Source organism: Piliocolobus tephrosceles, chromosome 16 (assembly GCF_002776525.5).
Source record: "Piliocolobus tephrosceles isolate RC106 chromosome 16, ASM277652v3, whole genome shotgun sequence".
Lineage (NCBI taxonomy): Eukaryota > Metazoa > Chordata > Mammalia > Primates > Cercopithecidae > Piliocolobus > Piliocolobus tephrosceles.
Window position 1 is genome coordinate 58201115 of NC_045449.1, and position 22862 is coordinate 58223976.

General features: G+C 47.3%; 1 protein-coding gene across 6 annotated transcripts in view; it reads right to left on the minus strand.

The window, feature by feature from the left end:
• Window positions 1-22862, minus strand: part of PECAM1 (platelet and endothelial cell adhesion molecule 1) — a 90921-nt gene that overhangs the window by 62449 nt on the left and 5610 nt on the right. For 4 of the 6 annotated variants that reach the window (XM_023212056.1, XM_023212060.2, XM_023212059.2 and 1 more), the window contains exons 2-3: window positions 4064-4225; window positions 3951-3977 (exon numbers count right to left, since the gene is read on the minus strand). In XM_023212056.1, the coding sequence (XP_023067824.1) occupies window positions 3951-3977; window positions 4064-4181 (145 nt within the window). In that variant the 5' untranslated portion in view covers window positions 4182-4225. Of the gene's footprint in view, window positions 1-3950; window positions 3978-4063; window positions 4226-6473; window positions 6588-12311; window positions 12465-22862 lie in introns of those variants that run through there. The other 2 variants (XM_023212057.1, XM_023212055.1) reach the window with 2 other exon arrangements.

The window sequence follows — 22862 nt, forward strand, 5'->3', positions numbered from 1 at the left end:
GGGTTGAAAGAATGGAAGATAAACTTCCTGGATTAGATTCCCAGGAGGATGTGTGTGCCACCAAACTAAAATAGAAAATGCTACACGCAGCTGGGTGTGGTGGCTCATGTCTGTTATCCCAGCACTTTGGGAGGCCAAGGCAGGAGGATGGCTTAAGTCCAGGAGTTCGAGACCAGCCTGGGCAACAAAATGAGACCCTAGTCTCTACAAAAACAAAAACAAAACTAAAACTAAATAAACAAACAAACAAAAAACAGAAAAAGATAAGGAAGGAAGACAAAGTGATGGTGGTACAGCTGGGTGCCAGGGGCCAGTAGGAGGACCAGGAGGAGACATCAAAGGTCAGCCTGTGTTAGCTGGAGGCTCAAGGCAGAGGCCAGGGCTGGACTGTGAAGGTGGGAGGCGTGTGGATTTAGGGGAGGGGGGAACGTGGAGGTGTTGAGAGAGGAGCTGGTCTCCAGGGAGGATAAGACCAGGAGCCTGCAGAGACCAGGGGTTCAGACTCCAGGAGAAGACAAAGTAAGTTCAAAGTCAGCTCTGGGGGAGAAGGAGGAGGGTTTGTTGGAGAGGGAGGAGATAAAGCAGGGAAGAGGATGGAGAAGGTCAAGGAGGGAGGCTTTGGGGCATGATCAAAAGTCAAAGGCAGGAAAGGGGTACGGGGAGCTGAGGGCTGGAAGTGTCCATTGCATCTGGCATCAGGTGGTCCTTGGTGACCCCTCAGCCAGAGGAGACCCAACACCCGGAGAAGTGGGGCCTGAGGCCAGGCTGCTGGGAGGCGAGGGGTATCTGAGAGGTGACGGGGGTAAGGACAGATTATAAACTAACTTTCAGAGAGGTTCGACTGAAAAAGGAAACTAGAAAGACCAGATGTGGGGGACACAAGATAAATGGTGGGGCTGGGTGCCTGCATGTGCTTTTTCTTTTTCCTAAAAAAAGAGTTCCCATTCGTGTCTGTACACTGAGAGAACAGAGCCAGAAGCAGAAATAGAGATTCTACAAGTGGTGGTAGGGGAGAGGGACATGAACGCAAGTAGGTGTGGGGTCCTGGGGGTGACGGAGGGGCTCAGCCTGGCTGGCCCCGATCAGCTGAGGAGCGGAGTGCACATGTCCTCCCAGGCCGGGAGGGAAGCCGAGAGGATGGGTGGGGAGGCTGATAAGCCAGCAGCCAGGCCCAGGCGGGAAGTTGAGGGAGTTCCCTTCAGATGACTGTTTTCTAGGTGAAGATGGAGCAGCAGTCACCCACTGAGGTGAGGCAGCTGCAGTGAGGTATGGGGGGGAAAAAGGAGGCCTGAGATGATAGGAAGGGAAAGGACTGAGGCTGTCCCAGGACCCCAGCCACAGAGCGGGAGACGCAGAGCAAGCCTGCAGGCCATGCACTGCAAATGCTGGCCTTGGTGGGGCCTAAGGAATGGAGACCTGGTTCCAGTCCCTGCCCTGTCCACCCCCAGTGTTGACCCTGCTCGCTTGGTGCCTTGTGGCCTCCAGATCTGTTTCCTTGAGTGTAAAACAAGGCAGAGGCCCCAGGAAGCAGTGGGAGAGTCGCTCCCTGTGCCACGTTCTGCAGTTCCAGCATCTTCCCTGAAGGTACAAAGAACGTTCTCTAGGAACCCAAAGAAGGGAGCAATTGATTTCCATGTGGGATGGAGCGGGAGAGGGGAGAGCACCACGGTTTTGGGAAACAGGATGTTGCAGGTGAGAAAAAGAGGAACCCCAAAGCATGAGTGTCTGCAGGGCAGGGTCTGGGCCAAAGGGTGTGGTCTGGGAGGGTACCAGGGCTGGAGTGGACAAAGGGAGAGTGGGTGGGGCAGGAACCACAGTTGTAAAGGTGGGCTAGGACTGTGTAGTAAACACCATTGTCATTTACCAATCACTGCGTGACAGGGGCCAATGAATCACCTCCTTTTGTCCAGTCTCAACCTCATACCCACTTCATGCCCGTGAAGTTCTCTTATCATCCCCATGTTACAGATTGGGAAAATAGCTCAAAGAGGTTAAGTAAAACTGGTCTGAAAGACTTGAGTCAGGCTTATGGCTCCAGACAAATGGTGCGGCTTCAGAGAGTAGAAGTTCCAGTGCCAGTGCCCAGTCAGCTGCCTCTCTCGTGGACAGATCGATTCTTTCTTTCTTTCTTTCTTTTTTCTGAGACAAAGTCCTGCTCCATTGCCCAGGCTGCAGTGCAGTGGCACGATCTTGGCTTACCGAACCTGTGCCTCCCGGGTTCAAGCGATTCTCATGCCCCTGCCTCCCAAGTAGCTGGGATTACAGGCATGTGCCACCATGTCCAGCTAATTTTTTGTATTTTTAGTAGAGATGGGGTTTCACTATGTTGGCCAGGCTGGTTTTGAACTCCTAGCTTCAAGTGATTCGACCACCTTGGTCTCCCAAAGTGCTGGGATTACAGGTGTGAGCCAACACAGCTGGTAAAATCGGTTATTTCTGAGGCTTGGTGACACCATCAGTCCAGCAGGATAATTATGAAGATAATGGATATCCTGCCTCCCTGGGTTGCCATGGGGATCAGATGCCCAAGGAAGCACTGTACAGTTGAGCAGAGAAGCCTGGCAGAGTGTCTTTGCCAGTGGCCAACTAGCCCTCCCCAGCCTGGGGCCACTGCTCTGAAGCTTGACTCACCAGCTAGCCTTGCCCATGGACTTCACCTCCAAAGAGCTGTGCAATTTGCCTGCAACCCAGTCACCACCGCTCTTTGCTGATTGCAGTGACTTCTGACAAGGAAGTAGCGTTCTGTGGCCTCTCCCTCTATTCACAGCCCCAGAACACTAGTGAGCCCCCTCATTCATGTGGTCCCAGAAGCAGCAGAACAGAACCCTCTCATCTCAAGACAAAGGTTCAAAATTAGCTCTAAAGTGGAGATAAGCCAGGCTTCAAAGATAGGCAGCACCCCCCTTCCCTATGTGCAAACACAAAATATTATAGATACACTTGTAGTCTCACAGGTGAATGGAAAATGAGCTCCAGTGTGTGATTTTTATCATTTAGGAGTAAAAAAGTAGCAACAATTTAAACTAGGATCTGTCTTCATATGTCTAACAGATCAATTATATCTCATTTGCAAATAAAAACAATTGGGGATAGTTTACAATATTCAAATAAGCCATTATGGTTAAAAAAAAAAAAAAAACCAAAAAACTAATTATGGAATTGCTCATTAAAAAACAAAATAAAATCACCTCCCCATCCCCAAAAAACAGCAATGCACTGGAATCTAGAAAATGTGAGGCCGGGCGCGGTGGCTCACACCTGTGATCCCCAGTACTTTGGAAGGCTGAGGCAGGCGGATCACCTGAGGTTAGGAGTTCGAGACCAGCCTGGCCAACATGGTGAAACCCCATTTCTACTAAAAATACAAAAATTAGCTGGGCGTGGTGGTGCACGCCCGTAATTCCAGCTACTTAGGAGGCTGAGACAGGAGAATCCCTTGAACCCCGGAGGTGGAGGCTGCAGTGAGCCAAGATTGTGCCACTCCACTCCAGTCTGGGTGACAGAGACTCTGTCTCAAAAAAAAAAAAGAAAATGCATGCTACTTATAATTGTGTTTTTTGCCATTTTTTAATAAAATAAATGACAAAACCCACAATTACTTTGCAACAATTTAATATATTTTCAGACTAGTCAAGTGTAGTAGTGAGAACAAAGAACATGGAGTTTGATCTGTAACTGACTATACAATTCATCAAGATAAACTACTACCTTCAGACCAGCCAAGGAAACGTATGCTACTTCTAAAGCACGCTGACCAGAACTTGGCTTAGATCTAAGCCTTTCTAAAAATGCCCACATGGGATAAACTTTAGTTCTCAATTGGAATCTTTTCCTTAATTGTTAGTAATGTCAAACAAACCCCAACAATTTGACATGCGTTTTAGGCATCACAGAAGAGAAGGGAGGAAACCAGATAGAAACACCTGTTACAGTGGAAACATCAGACTTACAGTTTTTGTGACCCTCAAGGCTTGAACCTGCAAGAAACAGAAGAAACGTGTTGATTCCAGAAGCTTCGATGCTCATGGAGTTAAAGTGATGTGGAAAGAGAGTAAACACTCACAGAGCAGAAGGGTCAGCAGGACTCCAAGCCACATCGTGGCCCCTCGGGCCCACCTCGGCTGCATCCTGAGAGTGAAGACTGCAGGCACAGTTAGTTCTGCCTTTGGGCCATGGCTCATTCAGCAGAAGGCACTGCCCACAAGTCACTGCTGAGAAACCCGCCCTGTGAAAAGCAGAAACCACTCTGGTCACTTCTCCCGGCGCCTGCAGGGAGACCGGCTGTGGCGCTGGTCAGGTAATGGCAGCCATGGCTGGAAACCGGGAACAATGGGGCCTGGGCTGGCCTGATATCTCCTCAGGAAATGACCGGCCTTCCTGAGGGGCCACCGATCGCGGCCGCTTTGTTTAGTTTCTTTAGGGAAAAAACAAGGCACAAGTGACATTTGCCTCGGCATTCTTAAACCTCCCTCTGTCTCGCTTGGGTTTGGGGACCCTTCTCATGGCATGGTGAGGGGATTCCTCCCTACCACCAGCCTCCACCCAGAGGGTTTCTCTCCCAGGACGTCCAGAAAGATCTCTCTGCTTTTCCGGTCCTCCCCTTCCCCTATTAAAGAGGACTTTTCCCACACAGCATAAATCTGGGCCCCCTGCCTTTCCTGGGCTGGCTTTTCCCCAAAATTGCAGGTTTGTCAAAGAGACCTGCTGCTAGGGAAGGCTGAGCTTGGAACACAGCGGAACTGAGGCGGGAGAATAGCAGAGGAAGTAGTGGACAAAGAGGACCCCTGGGCGTAGGTTAGCTATAGCAAAAGCATAAGATGTAAGATAGTAGAAGAAGAACATATGAAATAAGGAAGTAAGCAGTAAGAATAGAATTAACAGCTGGGCGCAGTGGCTCACGCCTGTAATCCCAGCACTTTGAGAGGCCAAGGCAGCGGATCACGAGGTTAGGGGTTCAAGACCAGCCTGACCAACATGGTGAAACCCCACCTCTACTAAAAAAAAAAATACAAAAATTAGCCAGGTGTGGTGACACATGCCTGTAATCCCAGCTACCTGGGAGACTGAGTCAGGAGAATCGCTTGAACCTGGGAGGCAGAGGTTGCAGTGAGCTGAGATCGCACCATTGTACTCCAGCCTGGGCAACAGAGTGGAGACTCCATCTCAAAAAAAAAAAAAAAAGAATAGACTTAACTTCCTCCATGGAAATAAGGAGTGACATGTTCACCCAATATCATACCCTTTAGAAGATGACTTCAAGCTTAAAAATACACTATTCTTACTCCTTCAAGCCTCAAAATATACTATTCCTACTCCTTTTAAAAGAAAATACCTTATAGCTTTAAGATTGACCTTTGGGACCAGGCATTGTGGCTCATAGCTGTAATATTTGGATTGCCTGAGGTCAGGAGTTTCAGACCAGCCGGGCCAACATGGTGAAATCCTGTCTCCAATAAAAATACAAAAATTAGCTGGGTACAGTGGCACGTGCCTATAATCCCAGCTACCCGGGAGGCTGAGGCAGGAGAATCGCTTGAACCTGGGAGGTGGTGGTTATAGTGAGCCGAGATCAAACCACTGCACTCCAGCCTGGGGTGACAGAGCAAGACTTTGTCTCAAAACAAAACAAAACAAAACAAATTGGCCTTTGGACTATTCATTGGGTAATAGATATTTTGATGGTAGAAAATACTAGAATCTGGCCAAGGCGCGGTGGCTCATGCCTGTAATCCCAGCACTTTGGGAGGCCGAGGCAAGCAGATGACTTGAGGTCAGGAGTTCAAGACCAACCTGGCCAACAGGGAGAAACCCCGTCTCTACTAAAAATACAAAAATTAGCCTTAGCCGGGCATGAAGGTGTGCACCTATAATCCCAGCTACTCAGGAGGCTGAGGCAGGAGAACTCAGAAGGCAGAGGTTGCCATGAGCTGAGATTGCACCATTGCACTCCGGCCTAGGTGACAGAAGTAAAACTCCATCTCAAAAAAAGAAAGAAACTACTGAAATCTGACCCTTTGCATCAGTTTCTAAAAATCTAACTTGTTAGAGTCAAAAGTTATGAGATGCTTTGGAAAAGAAGCAAACCAGGTGGATATTAACAGCACATCAAAATCTCTCAGACCGTCTTAATATTTTATGGTGTTTATAGTCTGTAATTTAAAGCATCTATCAAATATTGCCGCAGAAAGTAATATAATAGATAAGGGAGTAAGCAGTAAGTTGGGACATGCAAGGTAAGAGAAGCAAGTTGGAAGGACTTCCAGTAGCTATTTGGTCACAAAAAATAAAAGTAAAGATGGGCAAGTTGGTCAGAAGAGGTAAAGTGGGGGTAAACAAGGTTGAGCTTACAAGAAATAAAGTAGGGTTAAGGCGCAATAAGAGAAAGGCAAGTAAGCAAGTGAGGAAAAACATGCAAAAGACCATGAAATGTAACAAACCAGTGCTGATAACCACTCGCAGGCCAGCCCACTCACCCTTCTCCAAGTGGCGCTGTGCTTAATCAATCATTTGCTGCTTTGCTGTTTGTACGTGTGTCATGTCCAATTCTTTGTTCGTGGTACCAACAGCCTGGACCTACACGGCACCATCTGGTAACAGAACTAGTAAGCTCTCCCTGGCCTTTGGTGTGGATGACATACGCAGCCCTATGAGAGGCCCCCCTCCAGCCTGCACCCCTAAACAAATGCATACTCTACTGGGCCACTACGTGGGAGCTTTCTAAGATATACATCATTTCTGCCAGGCACGGTGGCTCAGGCCCGTAATCCCAGCACTTTGGGAGGCCAAGGCAGGCGGATCACCTGAGGTCAGGAGTTCGAGACCAGCCTGACCAACATGGAGAAATCCCATCTTTACTAAAAATACAAAAATTAATCAGGCGTGTTGGCACATGCCTGTAATCCCAGCTACTCGGGAGGCTGAGGCAGGAGAACCGCTTGAACCTGGGAGGTGGAGGTTGCAGTGAGCTGAGATTATGCCACTGCACTCCAGCCTGGGCAACAAGAGCAAAACGCCATCTCAAAAAAAAAAAAAGAAGATGTACATCATTTCCTTTCATTCCTCTGTTTGAGACAGGAAAAAGTCAATTTACAGCCCGCCATAAAAAGCCTTTGCTTACCTTTCAAGCCTAGTCTCTCACCTCTTCCTTCCTTGCACCTACATTATGGCTGCTAGAATTTCTAGTTCCCAGCACTCTTCATCTGCCTGTGCCTTTGCTGGGGCTGCTCCCCTACTTGGAATGCCTCTCCACTTCTTTCCAAGCAAATTCCTACCCAACCTTCCCAACTCAGTTCAGGAATCCATTTCTGCAGAATTTTTCCTTGTCTTCCCCAGACTGAGCTGCCCTTCCTCTGCACCCCCGTCACCTGCCTGGTTTTCCCTCTGTCAGACACTTTTTGTTTTTTTTTGAGACGGAGTCTTGTTCTGTCACCCAGGCTGGAGTGCAGTGGTGTGATCTTGGCTCCGCCTCACAGGTTCAGGCAATTCTCCTACCTCAGCCTCCTGAGTAGCTAGGATTACAGGCATGCGCCACCGTGCCTGGATAATTTTTGTATTTTTAGTAGAGATGGAGTTTCACCATGTTAGCCAGGCTGGTCTTGAACTCCTGACCTCAGGTGATCCGCCCACCTTGGCTTCCCAAAGTGCTGAGATTACAGGTGTGAGCCACCGTGCCCAGCTGTTGGACTTTATTTTTATTTTTATTTTCTGAGACGGAGTCTCACTCTGTCACCCAGGCTGGAGTGCAGTGGCATGGTATTAGCTTACTGCAAGCTCCGCCTCCCAGGTTCACGCCATTCTCCTGCCTCAGCCTCCCGAGTAGCTGGGACTACAGGTGCCCACCACCACGCCCGGCTAATTTTTTGTATTTTTAGTAGAGACGTGGTTTCACCATGTTAGCCAGGATGGTCTCGATCCCCTGACCTAGTGATCCGCCTGCCTCGGCCTCCGAAAGTGCTGGGATTACAGGCGTGAGCCACCACACCTGGCTGGACACTTTTATTAAACAATGTGTCATAATGGCCTGTCCTCCCCCAAATGGACTGCAATCTCCTTGATGACAGGCACAGTGCCTGGAACCTAGTAGACGTTGAAAAAGCATTAGTGCAATGGATGACTGTCTGGATGGATGAAGACAGGCTACTGTATTGTCTGAATCAGATGATCCCTGCCTTTAGGGTGCCATGTTGTTTCTGAAATGCCACCCTCTAGGACTTCCCCATGGTAAAGCTAAGACAGATACAAAACTGGCCACAGTTGAAACCAGATTCCTCTACCTCAGGGCAATAACCAAGAAGTAATGGCTTCCAGCTAGAAAACAATTCCTCTCTCTGACCTATGGTTCAGTGAAAGTTTTGATAAGAGCCTTGAACAGCAATACACACTTTACCCATTTATTTCTAAAGGAATGCTTTCCATTGCGTTGTTTGCTATTGTTTGGTGTTCCCCATTCCCCACTATAAGCTATCTTCTTTGGCAACCTACTGGAAATTACCCTCACCCATCTACCAAATTGTGATGTGGGAACAAAAAAGGTAACACCATGAGTAGTAAGATAAATTTTGGCTTCAATGGTAACTTTTAGATATTGCAGAATAAGCACCTTTTGCAGAGCGACATTCAAATGATAGCGATAAATGCCGAGACCCCAGACCCCGTGCCTCCAAGTTCCAAAGTAAATTTCTAAAATGTGGCAATTGCTTCATAAATGATTCTAATACTTTTAGGATACCATGATAAAATAAAGCTTTATTTCAAAAATAAATTTTTTTCTTTAGAAAATTGAAAAATTCTATCCCATAATTCACACTATGTACCAGAATACATTCCAAATGGACCAATGATAATGAATGTACAAATAAACCTATGCAAGTTCTAGAAGAGGCCAGGCACAGCGGCTCATGCTTGTAATCCCAGCACTTTGGGAGGCCGAGGCAGGCAGATCACCTGAGGTCAGGAGTTCAAAGGCCAGCGTGGCCCACCTATAGTGAAACCCCGTCTCTACTAAAAATCACAAAAATTAGCTAGGCGTGGTGGCACATGCCTGTAGTCCCAGCTACTTGGGAAGCTGAGGCAAGAGAATCACTTGAACCCGGGAGCCAGAGGTTGCAATAAGCCAAGATTGTGCCGCTGCACTTCAGCGTGGGCAACAGAGTAAGACTCTGTCTCACAAAAAAAAAAAAAAAAAAAAAAGAGTTCTAGAAGAAAACAAAACACAAGAGAAGTCCTTACAACCTTGAATGGCAGAGGCTGGTTTAACTAAAGCTTAAAATCCAGAAGCCTTAAAATTAATTGATAAATTGCACTTTATGGGAAAAAAAAAGTTCTGCTTTGCCAAAAAAAAAAAAAAAAAAGAGTCAAGAGAAAAACTACTAACTGGAATAAATGTTTGCAACTCACATCACGGACAAAGAGCTAACCTCCCCAGTATGTGAAGAACATTCATAAATTAAGAAGAAAAAGATCGAAGGTCTGTCTAAGCCGACTCTGGCTTGGGAGGCTGCCTGATTAAAAGAAAGAAAAGAAACCAGAAGAAGAAAAAGAAAAGACCAACAATCCAATAGAAAAATGGGCAAAGAATATGAATAGACAGTTTCCATAATGTAAGAAAAAGTATCTGAAATTGGAAATAGGCAAAAGTGATTACTGCATGCCTGCCCAGGGTTTACCTGACTCTCTAAGGGTATTAACCTTTGTTTGACTTGCTATTTACAGTAGACTAGGATAGTTTATCATCAGCAGGGGAGGGTAAACATCAACTTGTAGAAAGTCAGTAAGGATGTAAAGGATTCTTATTATCTGTGGCAGAGGGGTGGATGGCAGAAACTGAGCATTTGGGGACTTTTTTTTGTAAAGCTTTCTGTACTTTGGTTTTTAAATCATGTGACTGTATTACCCTTTAACCGTTTTTTTTTGTTTTGTTTTGAGACGGAGTCTCGCTCTGTCGCCCAGGCTGTGGCGTGATCTCAGCTCACTGCAACCTCCACCTCCAGGGTTCAAGTGATTCTCATGTCTCAGCCTCCCAAGTAGCTGGGACTACAGGCATGTGCCACCATGCCCGGCTAATTTTTGTATTTTTAGTAGAGATGAGGTTTCACCATGTTGGCCAGACTGGTCTTGAATTCCTGACCTCAGGTGATCCACCCACCTCAGTCTCCCAAACTGCTGGGATTACAGGCTTGAGCCACCGTGCCCGGCAGTATTACCTTTGAAAGTTTAATTAAGAAATTGAATTTCTGTTCAGCTTTATGAAGTTTTATATAACTGACATACAATAAGCTGCAAATGTTTAAAGTATACACTTAGAAAAGTGTTGACATGTGTATACTGATGAAACAACCTCTACAATCAAGGAAGTAGATACATCCGCCGCCCCGAAAGGTTCCTGTACCCTTTGTCTCCCTCGCCCTCTGCATCCTCCCCATTGCAAGGATTAATCTGCTTTCTGATGAGTTTGCATGTTCTGGAATTTTGTAAAGATTCATACAGTATGTACCTTGTATTATTATCATTATTATCTTTGGTGTGTCTTTTTTCTCTTTTTTTTTTTTTTTTTTTGAGACGGAGTCTCTCTCTGTCGCCCAGGCTGGAGTACAATGGCACGATCTCAGCTCACTGCAACCTCCGCCTCCCGAGTTCAAGCAATTCTCTGCCTCAGCCTCCCCAGTAGCTGGGATTATAGGCGCCTGCCACCACGCCTGGCTAATTTTTGCATTTTTAGTAGAGACAGGGTTTCACCATCTTGGCCAGGCTGATCTTGAACTCCTGACCTCGTGATCCATCTACCTCGACCTCCCAAACGGGCTAGGATTACAAGCGTGAGATTGTAATCCTATTATTTTGAGATTCCTCCATGTTGTCATGTTGGTGGATGTATCAATATTTCATTCCTTTTCACTGCTGAGTAGCAGTCCATTATATGAACACACCACAGTTTACTTATTTATTCATCCATTATTTTTTCTAATTTTTTTTTTTTTTTTTTTAGAGACAAGGTTTTTCTTGTAACCCAGGCTGGTCTTGAACTCCTGGTCTCAAGCCATCCTCCCGCCTCAGCTTCCCCAAACCCTGGGATTACAGACATGAGCTAGTGCACCCAGCCTCTCCATTCACCTACTGATGGACATTTAGGCTGTTTCCAATCTTACACAGTTACAGATAAAGCTGCTATGAACAAACCTTTTTATGGACATATATTTTTATTTCTCTTGGGTAAATACCTAGGAATGAAGCAGCTGGATTATACGATAGGTGTATGTATGTTTAATATTTTAAGAAACTGTTTTCCCAACTGGTTATGCCATTTTGCGTTCCCATCAGCAGTGCCTGAGTCCCAGTTGCTCCACACCCTCACCAACACTTGGCAGGCCTTTAATTTTAGCCATTCTAGTGGGGGGTGTAGTAATATCTTATTACGGTTTCAACATGCATTTTCTTATTGACTAACAATATAGAGCATGTTTTCACATGCTTATTTGTCATCTGTGTATCAGTTAGCATTTTTTTTTTTTTTTTTTTTTTGAGACAGGGTCTTGCCCTGTTGCCCAGGCTGGAGTGCAGTGCCGCAATCTCGGCTTGCTGCAACCTCTGCCTCCTGGGTTCAAGCAACTCTCCTGCCTCAGCCTCCCGAGTAGCTGGGATCACAGGCATGCACCACCATGCCCAGCTAATTTTTGTATTTTTAGTAGAGACGGAGTGTCACCATGTTTGCCAGGCTGGTCTCAAACTCCTGACCGTAAGCAATCCGCCCACTTCAACCTCCCAAAGTGCTGAGATTACAGGTGTAAACCACTGCACCCAGCCAACATCTTTTTTTTTTCTTTTTTTTTTTAGACAGGGTCTTACTCTGTCGCTTAGGCTGGAGTGCAGTGGCACAATCATGGCTCACTGCAGCCTCAAACTCCTGGGCTCAAGCTATCCTCCTGCCTCAGCCTCCCAAGTAGCTGGGACTATAGGTGTGCGCCACCATGCACAGCTAATTTTTTACTTTTTGTAGAGATAGGGTCTTGCCCAGGCTGGTCTCCAGCTTCTTGTCTCAAAAGATCCTCCAGCCTCAGCCTCCCAAAGTGCTGGGATTATAGGTATGAGCCACTATGCCTGGCCTGGCCTTTTTCAATATAGTAAATTGAATGGGTTTTTATTTGTTTGTGGGCCTCTCCTTTCTCCCCGCTTCTTCCCCTGGACCTTGGTGGATTCCTTGATTGGGTGGGGGCAAAGATTCCCACACTGCTCTGGCTTCTTGGTAACTGATCAAGTGACTGACTCCTACATAACCAAGGGACCCCAGGAGTTCCCACCAGGCTTAACAAACTCACCCAGGACTCTGTTTCTCGCATGGTGTTGTTCACTTCTTCTCCTCAGCCAAGTGGAATTGAAGGAGGACAGACCCACAGTCATTTCTACCTGCAGTGCTCCTGCCTTCAAATACCAGGTAAGTAACGCAGTTCCGAAACATAGCAACTCATTAACTGCACAAAAAAAAAAAAGCTGCCTGCTGGAGTAAACTTCAGGAAGTGGTTTTTCTGAGCAGCTGAGGGTGGGGTGGGGGGAGGAAGGTGGAGGCAGGTGGGCAACAGACATGTCAGAGGGCTACCAGCACCAGGCACAGGAGGCCAACCACCTTTTTCATGACGATGCTGATGGGAAATGAGATTCACCAGCCATTCCATTTCCCCCACCTGTAGCTGCAGATCTCGTTAGTCTTGGAGAGTTGAAGAGCCAGACTCAACAGCCCGCATCCACTGGGTTTGGGACACACCCCAGCCTGGGAGTGAACGTGCACTAATGCGTAAATCAGAAGCCTGAGGTTCTTGTCTGTTCTTCGTAATTTAATAGCTTAAATGCTCTGAGGCTCAGGTTCCTCACCTATATAATGGGAGTAATATGCCCATCTATCCATTGAATAGGCTTGTTAGGAAGATCAAAGAAGAGCTAGCCTTTGAAAGCACATTTAACCAGCAGAGCACAATAAGAACATAGTAACAAAAAAAAAATTTAAAAAATAGCTGGGTATGGTGGTGCATGCCTGTGGTCCCAGCTACTCATGAAGCTGAGGCAGGAGCAACGCTTGAGCCCAGGAGTTTGAGGCTACAGTGAGCCACGATCACACCACTATACTCTAGCCTGGGCAACAGGGTAAGACCCTGTCTCAAAAAGTAATAATAATTAATTAAAATTTTAAAAAAAGTTATGATTGAACAATAATAATAACAGTTGTTGGTCTGGTTTGGCTGGGCGTGCCACATCTGAATCACTGCTGACTTCATGAACCCAAGGGCCAACGCTCAGTGCCTTTTCTTCCACACCCACCATGTGCTGCCCTCACCACCTCAGTCTGGCCCCTCACAAAGGTGGGCAGCTGGGCAAAGGCAGGCAGGGACATTGTGGAGGAGTCTGTGCTGTCCCATCCCCTGCAGGAGGCCCCCTCCAGTTACAAGGGACATGGTTGTTTTGTTTTTGGTTTTTGGGGGGGTTTTTTTTGAGACAGGTTCTTGTTCTGTTGCGCATGCTGGAGTGCACTGGCGTGATCACAGTTCACTGCAACCTCTGCCTCCCAGGTTCACGCCATCCTCCCACCTCAGCCTCTCGAGTAGCTGAAACTATAGGCATGTGCCACCACATCCAGCTAATTTTGGTAATTCTTATAGAGACGGGATCTCACCACATTGCCCAGGCTGATCTCAAACTCCTGAGCTCAAGCAATCTGCACGCCTCGGCCTCCCGAAGTACTGGAATTATAGGCATGAGCCACTGCACCTGGCTGACATGGTTGTATTATGACTCATAACCATGGGCATTTTTGCCTTTGTAGACCTCTTTCTCCATAAAAAGAAATAAAAATTATGTTTTGAAACTGTACTGGTATAAATAAAAATATATTCACATTAGAAATTTTAAAATCTCTTTTACCTAGACAGTATTTTTATTCTTCTGATTACTGTATCTTCTAGATCTAATGAAGAAGGACCTGACAGCAGATCAGGCACACAACAGCCCAAGGGACTAGGGGAGCTCCCGTCTTACACCCTGAGTGGCCTGGCCGCTGATCGGGGAAGAGCACCGCCATGTCCCAGGCACTGAAGCCAAAACAGGTATTTGTGCATTCTGTTCTCAAAACCACAAAAGCACAAGCAGCAAAATAACAAAAATAGATAAATTGGACTTTATTAAAACTAAAAATGTTTTTATTGCAAAGGATAGCATTAGGAAAGTGAAAGGTAATTCACAGAATGGGAAAAAATATTTGGAAATCATATATCTGATAAGGGTCTAGGATCTTGAATATATAAAGAACTGTTACAACTCAACAACAAAAACACAACCACTTTAAAGAATTGGCAAAGGGGCCGGGCGTGGTGGCTCACGCCTGTAATCCCAGCACTTGGGGAGGCTGAGGCAGGAGGATCACTTAAGGTCAGGAGTTGCAAGACCAGCCCGGCCAATATGGTGAAACTCCATCTCGACTAAAAATACAAAAAATTAGTGGGCAGTGGCACACGCCTGTAATCCCAGATACTCAGGAGGCTGAGGCAGGAGAATCGCTTGTTCCCAGGAGGCAGAGGTTGCAATGAGCCAAGATCGCATCACTGCACTCCAGCCTGGGCGATAGAGTGAATGGGACTCCGTCTTAAAAAAAAAAAAAAAAAAAAAAAAAAAACGGATTTGAGCAGATTATTTCTCCTAAGAAGATTAAAAAAAAAAAAAGACCCCAAACACATAAAAAGATGCTCAACATCTTGAGTCATTAGGGAATTGCAAACCAAAACTACAGTGAGATACCACATCATACCCACTAGGATAACGATAACCAAAAAGACAGACGCTAAGCATTGATGAGGATGTAGAGAAACAGGAATGCCCATAGCCTACTATGGCATTGTAAAATGATACAGCCACTTCGAAAACAGCTAGCGGTTCCCCCAAAATTAAAACTAGAGTTACCATGTGATCCAGCAGCAATTCAACTCTTGGGGATATAGTCAAGAGAGCTGAAAACATGTCCACACAAAAACATGTTTATAGGGCCGGGCGCAGTGGCTCACGCCCGTAATACCAGCACTTTGGGAGCCCGAGGCGGGTGGATCACAAGGTCAGGAGATCAAGACCATCCTGTCTAACACGGTGAAACCCTGTCTCTACTAAAAATACAAAAAATTAGCAGGGTGTGGTGGCGGGCGCCTGCAGTCTTAGCTACTCGGGAGGGTGAGTCAGGAGAATGGCGTAAACCCAGGAGGCGGAGCTTGCAGTGAGCCGAGATCACATCACTGCACTCCAGCCTGGGGCGACAAAGCGAGATTCTGTCTCAAAAAATAAATAAATAAATAAGTAACAAATCTTTATAGAAGCAGTATTCACAATAGCCAAAACGTAAAAACAACACAAATGTTCATCAATTGATGAATGAGTAAACAAAATGTGATATATCCATGTAATGGAATATTATTTGGCAATAAAAAGAATAAAGTACTGGGCGGGGCATGGTGGTTTATGCCTGTAATCCCAGCACTTTGGGAGCCTGAGGCTGGAGAATCGCGTAAAGCCAGGAGTTCGAGACCAGCCTGGGCAACATAGCCAGACCTTGGCTCTACAAAAAAAAAAAAAATTTTTTTCACCTGCCACCAACTTCCCTCAAAAATTTTTGAAAATTAGCCTGGTGTGGTGGTGTGCCCCTGTAGTCCCAGCTACTCTGGAGGCTGAGATGGGAGGCTTGTTTGAGCTCAGGACTTTGAGGCTACAGTGAGCTAGGATTGCACCGCTGCACTCTGGCCCAGGTCACAGTGTGAAACTCTGTCTCTAAACAACAACAAAAGGAATGAAATACTGATACATGCTACACTATCGATGAACCTTAAAGACATGCTAAGTGGAAGAAGCCACACATGAAAGGCCACATATTATATAATTCCATTTCTATGCAATGTCCAGAAAAGGCAGATCTATGGAGATGGAAAGTAGTTTGGTTGGCTAGGGCTGGGGGATTAGGCGTGATAGCTAAAGAATACAGGTTTCTTTTTGGGATAATGAAAATGTTCTAAAATTGATTGGGGTGATGGTTGCATAACTCTGAATATACGAAACACCATTGAATTGCACGATTTAAATAGGTAAATGGTATGGCATGTGAACTATATCTCAATGAAGCTGTTTTTTTTTTTTTTTTTTTGAGACGGAGTCTCGCTCTGTCGCCCAGGCTGGAGTGCAGTGGCCAGATCTCAGCTCACTGCAAGCTCCGCCTCCCGGGTTTATGCCATTCTCCTGCCTCAGCCTCCCGAGTAGCTGGGACTACATGCGCCCGCCACCTTGCCCAGATAGTTTTTTGTATTTTTTAATAGAGACGAGGTTTCACCGTGTTAGCCAGGATGGTCTCGATCTCCTGACCTCGTGATCCGCCCATCTCGGCCTCCCAAAGTGCTGGGATTACAGGCTTGAGCAACCGCGCCTGGCCAATGAAGCTGTTATTTTAAAAATCTTAGAGGGTATGTTTTTATTTCCTGTGGCTACAGTGAAAAATGCCCACACACTTCCTGGCTTAAAACAACAGAAACGCATTCTTTCCCCATTCCGGATCTAGAATAAGTAGGAATGGACCAAAATCAAGCTGCCAGCAGGGCTACTCTCCCTGCAGAGGCTCTGCAGGAGGAGAATCTGTTCCTGGCCTCTTCCAGGAGCAGATTGGTGACTGCTGGCATTCCTTGGTGTGTGGGTGCATCACTCGTCTTCAAAGCCACCGTCTTCAAATCTCTGCTCAATCTTCACATCACCTCTCTTCTGTGTCCCTTATTTATTTATTTGAGATGGGGTCTCACCCTGTTTCCAAGGATGGAGTACAGTGATTCAATCACAACTCACTGCAGCCTTGACCACCAGCAATCCTCTCACCTCAGCCTCCTGAGTAGCTGGGACCATAGGCACACACCACCATGCCTGGATAGTTTTTAAATTGTTTGTAAAGATGAGGTGTCGCTTGAACTTTTGAGCTCAAGGGATCCTCCTGCCTGGGCCTCCCAAAGTGCTGGGATTATAGGCGTAAGCCAGTGTGCCCCGCCTCCCTCTGCCTCTCTGGTAAAGTCACTTGTGATTGCATTTGGAGCCCACCAGATAATCTCCCCATCTCAAAACTGTTAACTTAATCACATCTGCAAATCCCATTTTCCCACATGTTACTGAGTGTTTGCATCCCCGCGACAATTCACATGTTGGAACCTAATCCCCAATGGCGATAGTATTTGTAGGTGGAGCCTTTGGAGGGGATTACATCATGAGTGAGGGTGGAGCCTTCATGAATGGGACTGGTGCCCTTATGAAAGGGACCATAAAGAAATCCCTAGGCCAGGTGTGGTGGCTCACGCCTGTAATCCCAGCACTTTGGGTGGCCAAGACGGACAGATCGACTTGAGGCCACAAGTTTGAGACCAGCCTGGCCAACGTGGCAAAATCCTATCTCTACTAAAAATATAAAAATAAGCTGACATGGTGGTGCACCTGTAGCCCCAGCTATGTGGGAGACTGAAGCACGAGAAATCACTTGAACCCAGGAGGCGGAGGTTGTGGTGAGCCGAGATTGCGCCACTGCACTCCAGCCTGGGCGACAGGGCAAGACTCCTTCTCAAAAAAAAAAAAGCAAGAAAAGAACTCCCTAGTCCTTTCCGTCATGTGATGATACAGCAGAAAGGCAGCCATCTATGAATGAGGAAGTAGGCCTCACCAGACACTGGAGCTGCTAGAGCTTTGGTGCTGGACTTCCCAAACTCCAGAACTGGAAGATATACATTTTTCTTTCTTTCTTTCTTTTTTTTTTTTGAGATGGAGTCTCACTCTTGTTTCCCAGGCTGGAGTGCAATGGCACAATCTCAGCTCACCGAAACCTCCGCCTCCCGGGTTCAAGCAATTCTCCTGCCTCTGCCTGCTGAGTAACTGGGACTATAGGCATGAGCCACCATGCCTGGCTAATTTTGTATTTTTAGTAGAGATGGGGTTTCTCCATGTTGGTCAGGCTGGTCTCGAACTCCCGACTTCAGGTGATCCACCTGCCTCGGCCTCCCAAAAGTGCTGGGATTACAGGCACGAGCCACCACGCCCAGTCCATTTTTGTTGTTTCTAAGGCACCCAGTCCAAACAAACTAAGACATCATATAGGGCAATATTCACAGGTTCCGGGGGTCAGGGCCTGGTATCCTTGGGGGCCAACAGCAGCCTACCACAGGGATATCATGACCCATGTTACAGATGGGGAGCTGAGGGTCAGGAGGTGAAGCATCAGCCAAGTTCCCAGCACCACATCTGCCTGCCTGTGTCTGCCCGGCTTGCTATAAGTCTTCTGTAACTGACCTTTTATAGCACCTTTCTGGGCAGAAGACTCAGACCCAGCCCCTGAGTCATGAGACCAGAGCCAGCGTCATGGATGTGTGACCTGTGCTGTCACAGAAGCTGCCATGCTTGGTTTGATGCCTTGCTGTCGCTACCTTGAAATTCTTGATAATTTTGAATTTTCGTTTGCACTAGACCCACAAATGATGTAACTGGTCCTACATGTGACACTGAGCAAGAAAAGGGAGAGTTGAGATGAGGTGGGTAGAAGCTGCCCTGCCCACAGCTTCTCCTCACACCTGAAAAGTACCTGACACCCTGATCCTGCACAGCCTAAATAATTGCGTTGTTTTTATATGAAAGAAGAATTAGACTTTTTTCCACCTTTGGTGGAAATTATAGGGAGGTAGATTTCAGCCAGAACTGTGCAACACAGCAGGAAAGGAAAGTTTTGCAAATGTTTTTAAAGGCCAGACGAGATTGGGCACAGTGGCTCACGTCTGTAATCCCAGCACTTTGGGAGGCCACGTCAGGCAGATCCCCTGAGGTCAGGGGTTTGGGACTGACCAGGTCAACATGGTGAAACCCTGTCTCTATTTAAAAACATACAAAAAAGGCCAGATGCAGTGGCTCATGCCGGTAATCCCAGCACTTTGGGAGGCCGAAGCAGGTGGATCACTTGAGGTCAGCCTGGCTAACATGGTGAAACCCCATCTATACTAAAAATACAAAAATTAGCCAGGCGTGGTGGCGTGTGCCTGTAGTCCCAGCTACTAAGAGGGCTGAGGCAAGAGAATTGAATAAACCTGGGAGGCGTAAGTTGCAGTGAGCCGAGATTGCGCAACCGCGCTCCGGCCTGGGTCACAGAGTAAGACTCTGTCCAAAAAAAAAAAAAAAAAAAACCAGCTGAGAGACAGGGAGGTGATTACCAAAGCTGCGGAGTCTACTCTGGGCCCACCTGAGGCAAAACCAGCCTCCACCAAGAGGCAAGTTTTGTGTCAGTTCCCAAGGACTCCAGAAGCCATGTGGGCCACTCCTTCTTCCTCTAGGGGGAAAATGTAGCTGTCAAATGTCTCTTCATCTTATTAATAAAGCTAACAGGAGCCAAGTATTTGTCAAAACCAAGGCCAGGGGTCAGAGCAGTGTCCCACTGATTGCCACAGCTGAAGACAATGGAAAAGGAAGGAAGACTGTCATCGCCAAAGTGGTTGCCATTGCAAAGGTGGCTAGGTGGCCTCTGTCACTGTGGGCTGGGGTCATAGCTCTGGCCTGATGCTAAAAACGAGCATGAAACTGTTCATGGAGAAATGACTGCCCAGACAACATAAAAAAACAGCATCTGGCAGGGTACAGTAGCCCACGCCTGTAATCCCAGCACTTTGGGAGGCTGAGGCAGGCGGATCACTTGAGATCAGGAGTTCAAGACCAGCCTGACCAACATGGTGAAACCCCATGTCTGCTAAAAATACAAAAATTAGCCGGGCGTGGTGGCACAAGCCTGTAGTCCCAGCTACTCAGGAGGCTGAACCACTTGAATCTAGAAGGTGGAGGTTGCAGTGAGCCAAGATTGCGCCACTGCACTCCATTCTGGGCGACAGATCAAGACCCTATCTCAAAAAAAAAAAAAAAAAAAAAAAAAGAAAAGAAAAGAAAGAAACCCCACTTCAAGTCTCTATTAGAGGTTACTCGAAGGTTGCTAGAAGGGAGACATGAGGGCAGACTTACACCACACTGCACAGAGAAAAACCCATGAAAAACCCGTGTCTCCCTCAGAGTCACGGTAGTGGCCCCAGTGTCCCCGCCACCCCTCCCAAAGTCAGCCAGTTAGTCTCACTGTTTCCCTCACCCCCAGATCAGCTCCTTTCTGCCTCATCCTGGGCCTTCATCCTTCTGTTGCCCCCAGACAACCCCACCACCCCTGGGGATAGAGACTAGGCTGCATTTTGCGTTCATTTTTGTTTTTGGGATCCCTGTTATTCTAAAGTCCGTCCAGCCAATCTGCTTAGGTTTCCACAGTGGGGACACAGACACCTTTTTTTTTTCAGACAGAGTCTCCCTCTGTCACCCAGGCTGGAGTGCAGTGGCATAATCTTGGCTCACTGCAACCTCCGCCTCCTGGGTTTAGGCGATTATCGTGCCTCAGCCTCCCGAGTAGCTGGGATTACAGGCATATGCCACCACGCCCAGCTAATTTTTTGTATTTTTAGTAGAGATGAGGTTTTGCCATGTTGGCCAGGCTGGTCTCAAACTCCTGACCTCAAGTGATCTGCCCACCTTGGCCTCTCAAAGTGCTAGGATTACAGGCCTGAGCCACCGCGCCCGGCCTTAGAGTGGGGTTTCTGTTCTCATTGACTGATCATGGTTCTGAGACCAGTCCTCAGGTGAGACAGCAACAGGCCCAGCTTCCCTGGGCTCCTCAGCCATGGCCCTCCCAGACCCCCCCATGCCTGGAGGACCCAGCATGGGCCACAGACACGCACCTTCATTCTCACAAGGTCACCCGAGAGGAGGAGGGAGGAAAAGCCAAGGAAACCCAAAAGGTAGGTTAGAGAAAGAAGTCGCCCTGTGTCCGCAAAGGAGCTCCCCTCCCCGGCCCTGTGCCCTTCACTCTCTATAGGTCAAGGTTTTGCTGGACTGTTTTCAGTGTTTGAGCCTGAATCCACCACGCCAGGGCTCCCTGGTGCACCGATCCAGGTGTTCATAGAAGGGAATGGCTGTGTGGCCCTGAACCTGTGCCTACACAGCGGAAAGAATTCCAGCCTTTCCTCATCAGACGTAAGGTGGATCTACAAAGGGTCACAGAGAGTTTTACTTTTTTTTTTTTTTTTTTTTGAGACGGAGTCTTGCTCTGTCGCCCAGGCTGGAGTGCAGTGGCCGGGATCTCAGCTCACTGCAAGCTCCACCCCCTGGGTTTACACCATTCTCCTGCCTCAGCCTCCCAAGTAGCTGGGACTACAGGCGCCCGCCACCTCGCCCGGCTAGTTTTTTGTATTTTTTAGTAGAGACGGGGTTTCACCGTGTTAGCCAGGATGGTCTCGATCTCCTGACCTCGTGATCCGCCTGTCTTGGCCTCCCAAAGTGCTGGGATTATAGGCTTGAGCCACCGCGCCTGGCAAGTTTTACTTTTTAAATGTGCTGTACAAATGTGAGGTAGGCGGCGGGACCCGACTCCAAAGGCAGGGCTCGGACACTGGACCAAATTGAAGACTAGCTAAACAGGGACTGAGAGAAAGCTGCTTTCCATAAGACACGCCCACCAGTGTGCCATGTCAGTTTACCACTGCCATGACAACACTGGCAGTTACCACCCCTTTCCATGGCAATGACCCGATGACCCAGAAGTTACCACCCTTTTTCTAGAAATTTCTGTATAGTCTGGCCCTTAATTTGCATATAACTAGAAATAGGCACACATATGATGGAGAACTGCCCTGAGCTGGTGCTCTGGGCACACTGCCTACAGGGTAGCCTTGCTTCACAAGGAGCAGTCCCTCTGCTGCTGCTGTGCACTGCCACTTCAATAAAAGTTGCTGTCTAATACCACTGGCTCCCCCAGCTTGCACTTGAATTCTTTCCTGGGCAAAGCCAAGAACCCTGCCAGGCTAAGCCCCAGTTCTGGAGCTCACCTGCCCCGCATCAGTTCCACGTAGCACAGTTTCATTAGTTCAGCCTTGAGGGTCCAAGATCAATCCTGCTTTGCAACAACCTGCCATGAAAGGAAGCAGGAGCTGGCAGGGCACGGTGGCTCATGCCTGTAATCCCAGTACTTTGGGAGGCCGAGGCAGGAGGATCACCTGAGATCAGGAGTTCGAGACTAGCCTGGTCCAACATGGTGAAACACCATCTCTACTAAAATTACAAAAATTAGCCAGGCATAGTGGTGGGCACCTGTAATCTCAGCTACTAGGGAGGCTGAGACAGGAGAATCGCTTGAACCTGGGAGGCAGAGGTTGCTGTGAGCCAAGATCATACCACTATGCTCCAGCCTGGGTGACAGAGCGAGACTCCATCTTAGGGGAAAAAAAAAAAAAGAAAGAAAGAAAGAAAGGGAGGAGGGAGGAGGAGCTACCCTGGGGGAGATTTGTGGACTTCTGAACTCATGTGAGCCCAAGCCTCAGCTCACCAGCCTGTAGATTGCTCCTCATAAGGCCACTGTGGGCCTCAATATCATAAAATTCTATAGGGATATGGGTAACTTTAAGTATTGTCCTTTGATTGACCTCATATCAAATGAACAAGCATCAGGAAAAATTGTGAAAGGGTTTGAAATAGGCCTAAAAGGTTCCTGGGTGTCTTCAACAAAAACTACACACTGTCTATGCATTCTTCCAGCTTATCTGACTCTATGAGGTATTTGTCGTTGAGATATTTTATAATTTTCCAGGTTGTCCAGAGAAATGCAAATTGTGTCCAGTGGGGATGATGCAGTTGATAATTCCCCTAATGATACTGAGCAATTTTGCATCTTTTGTTTTGAGACGGAGTTTCACTCTTGTTGCCCAGGCTGGAGTGCAATGGCACGATCTCGGCTCACTGCAACCTCTGCCTCCCGGGTTCAA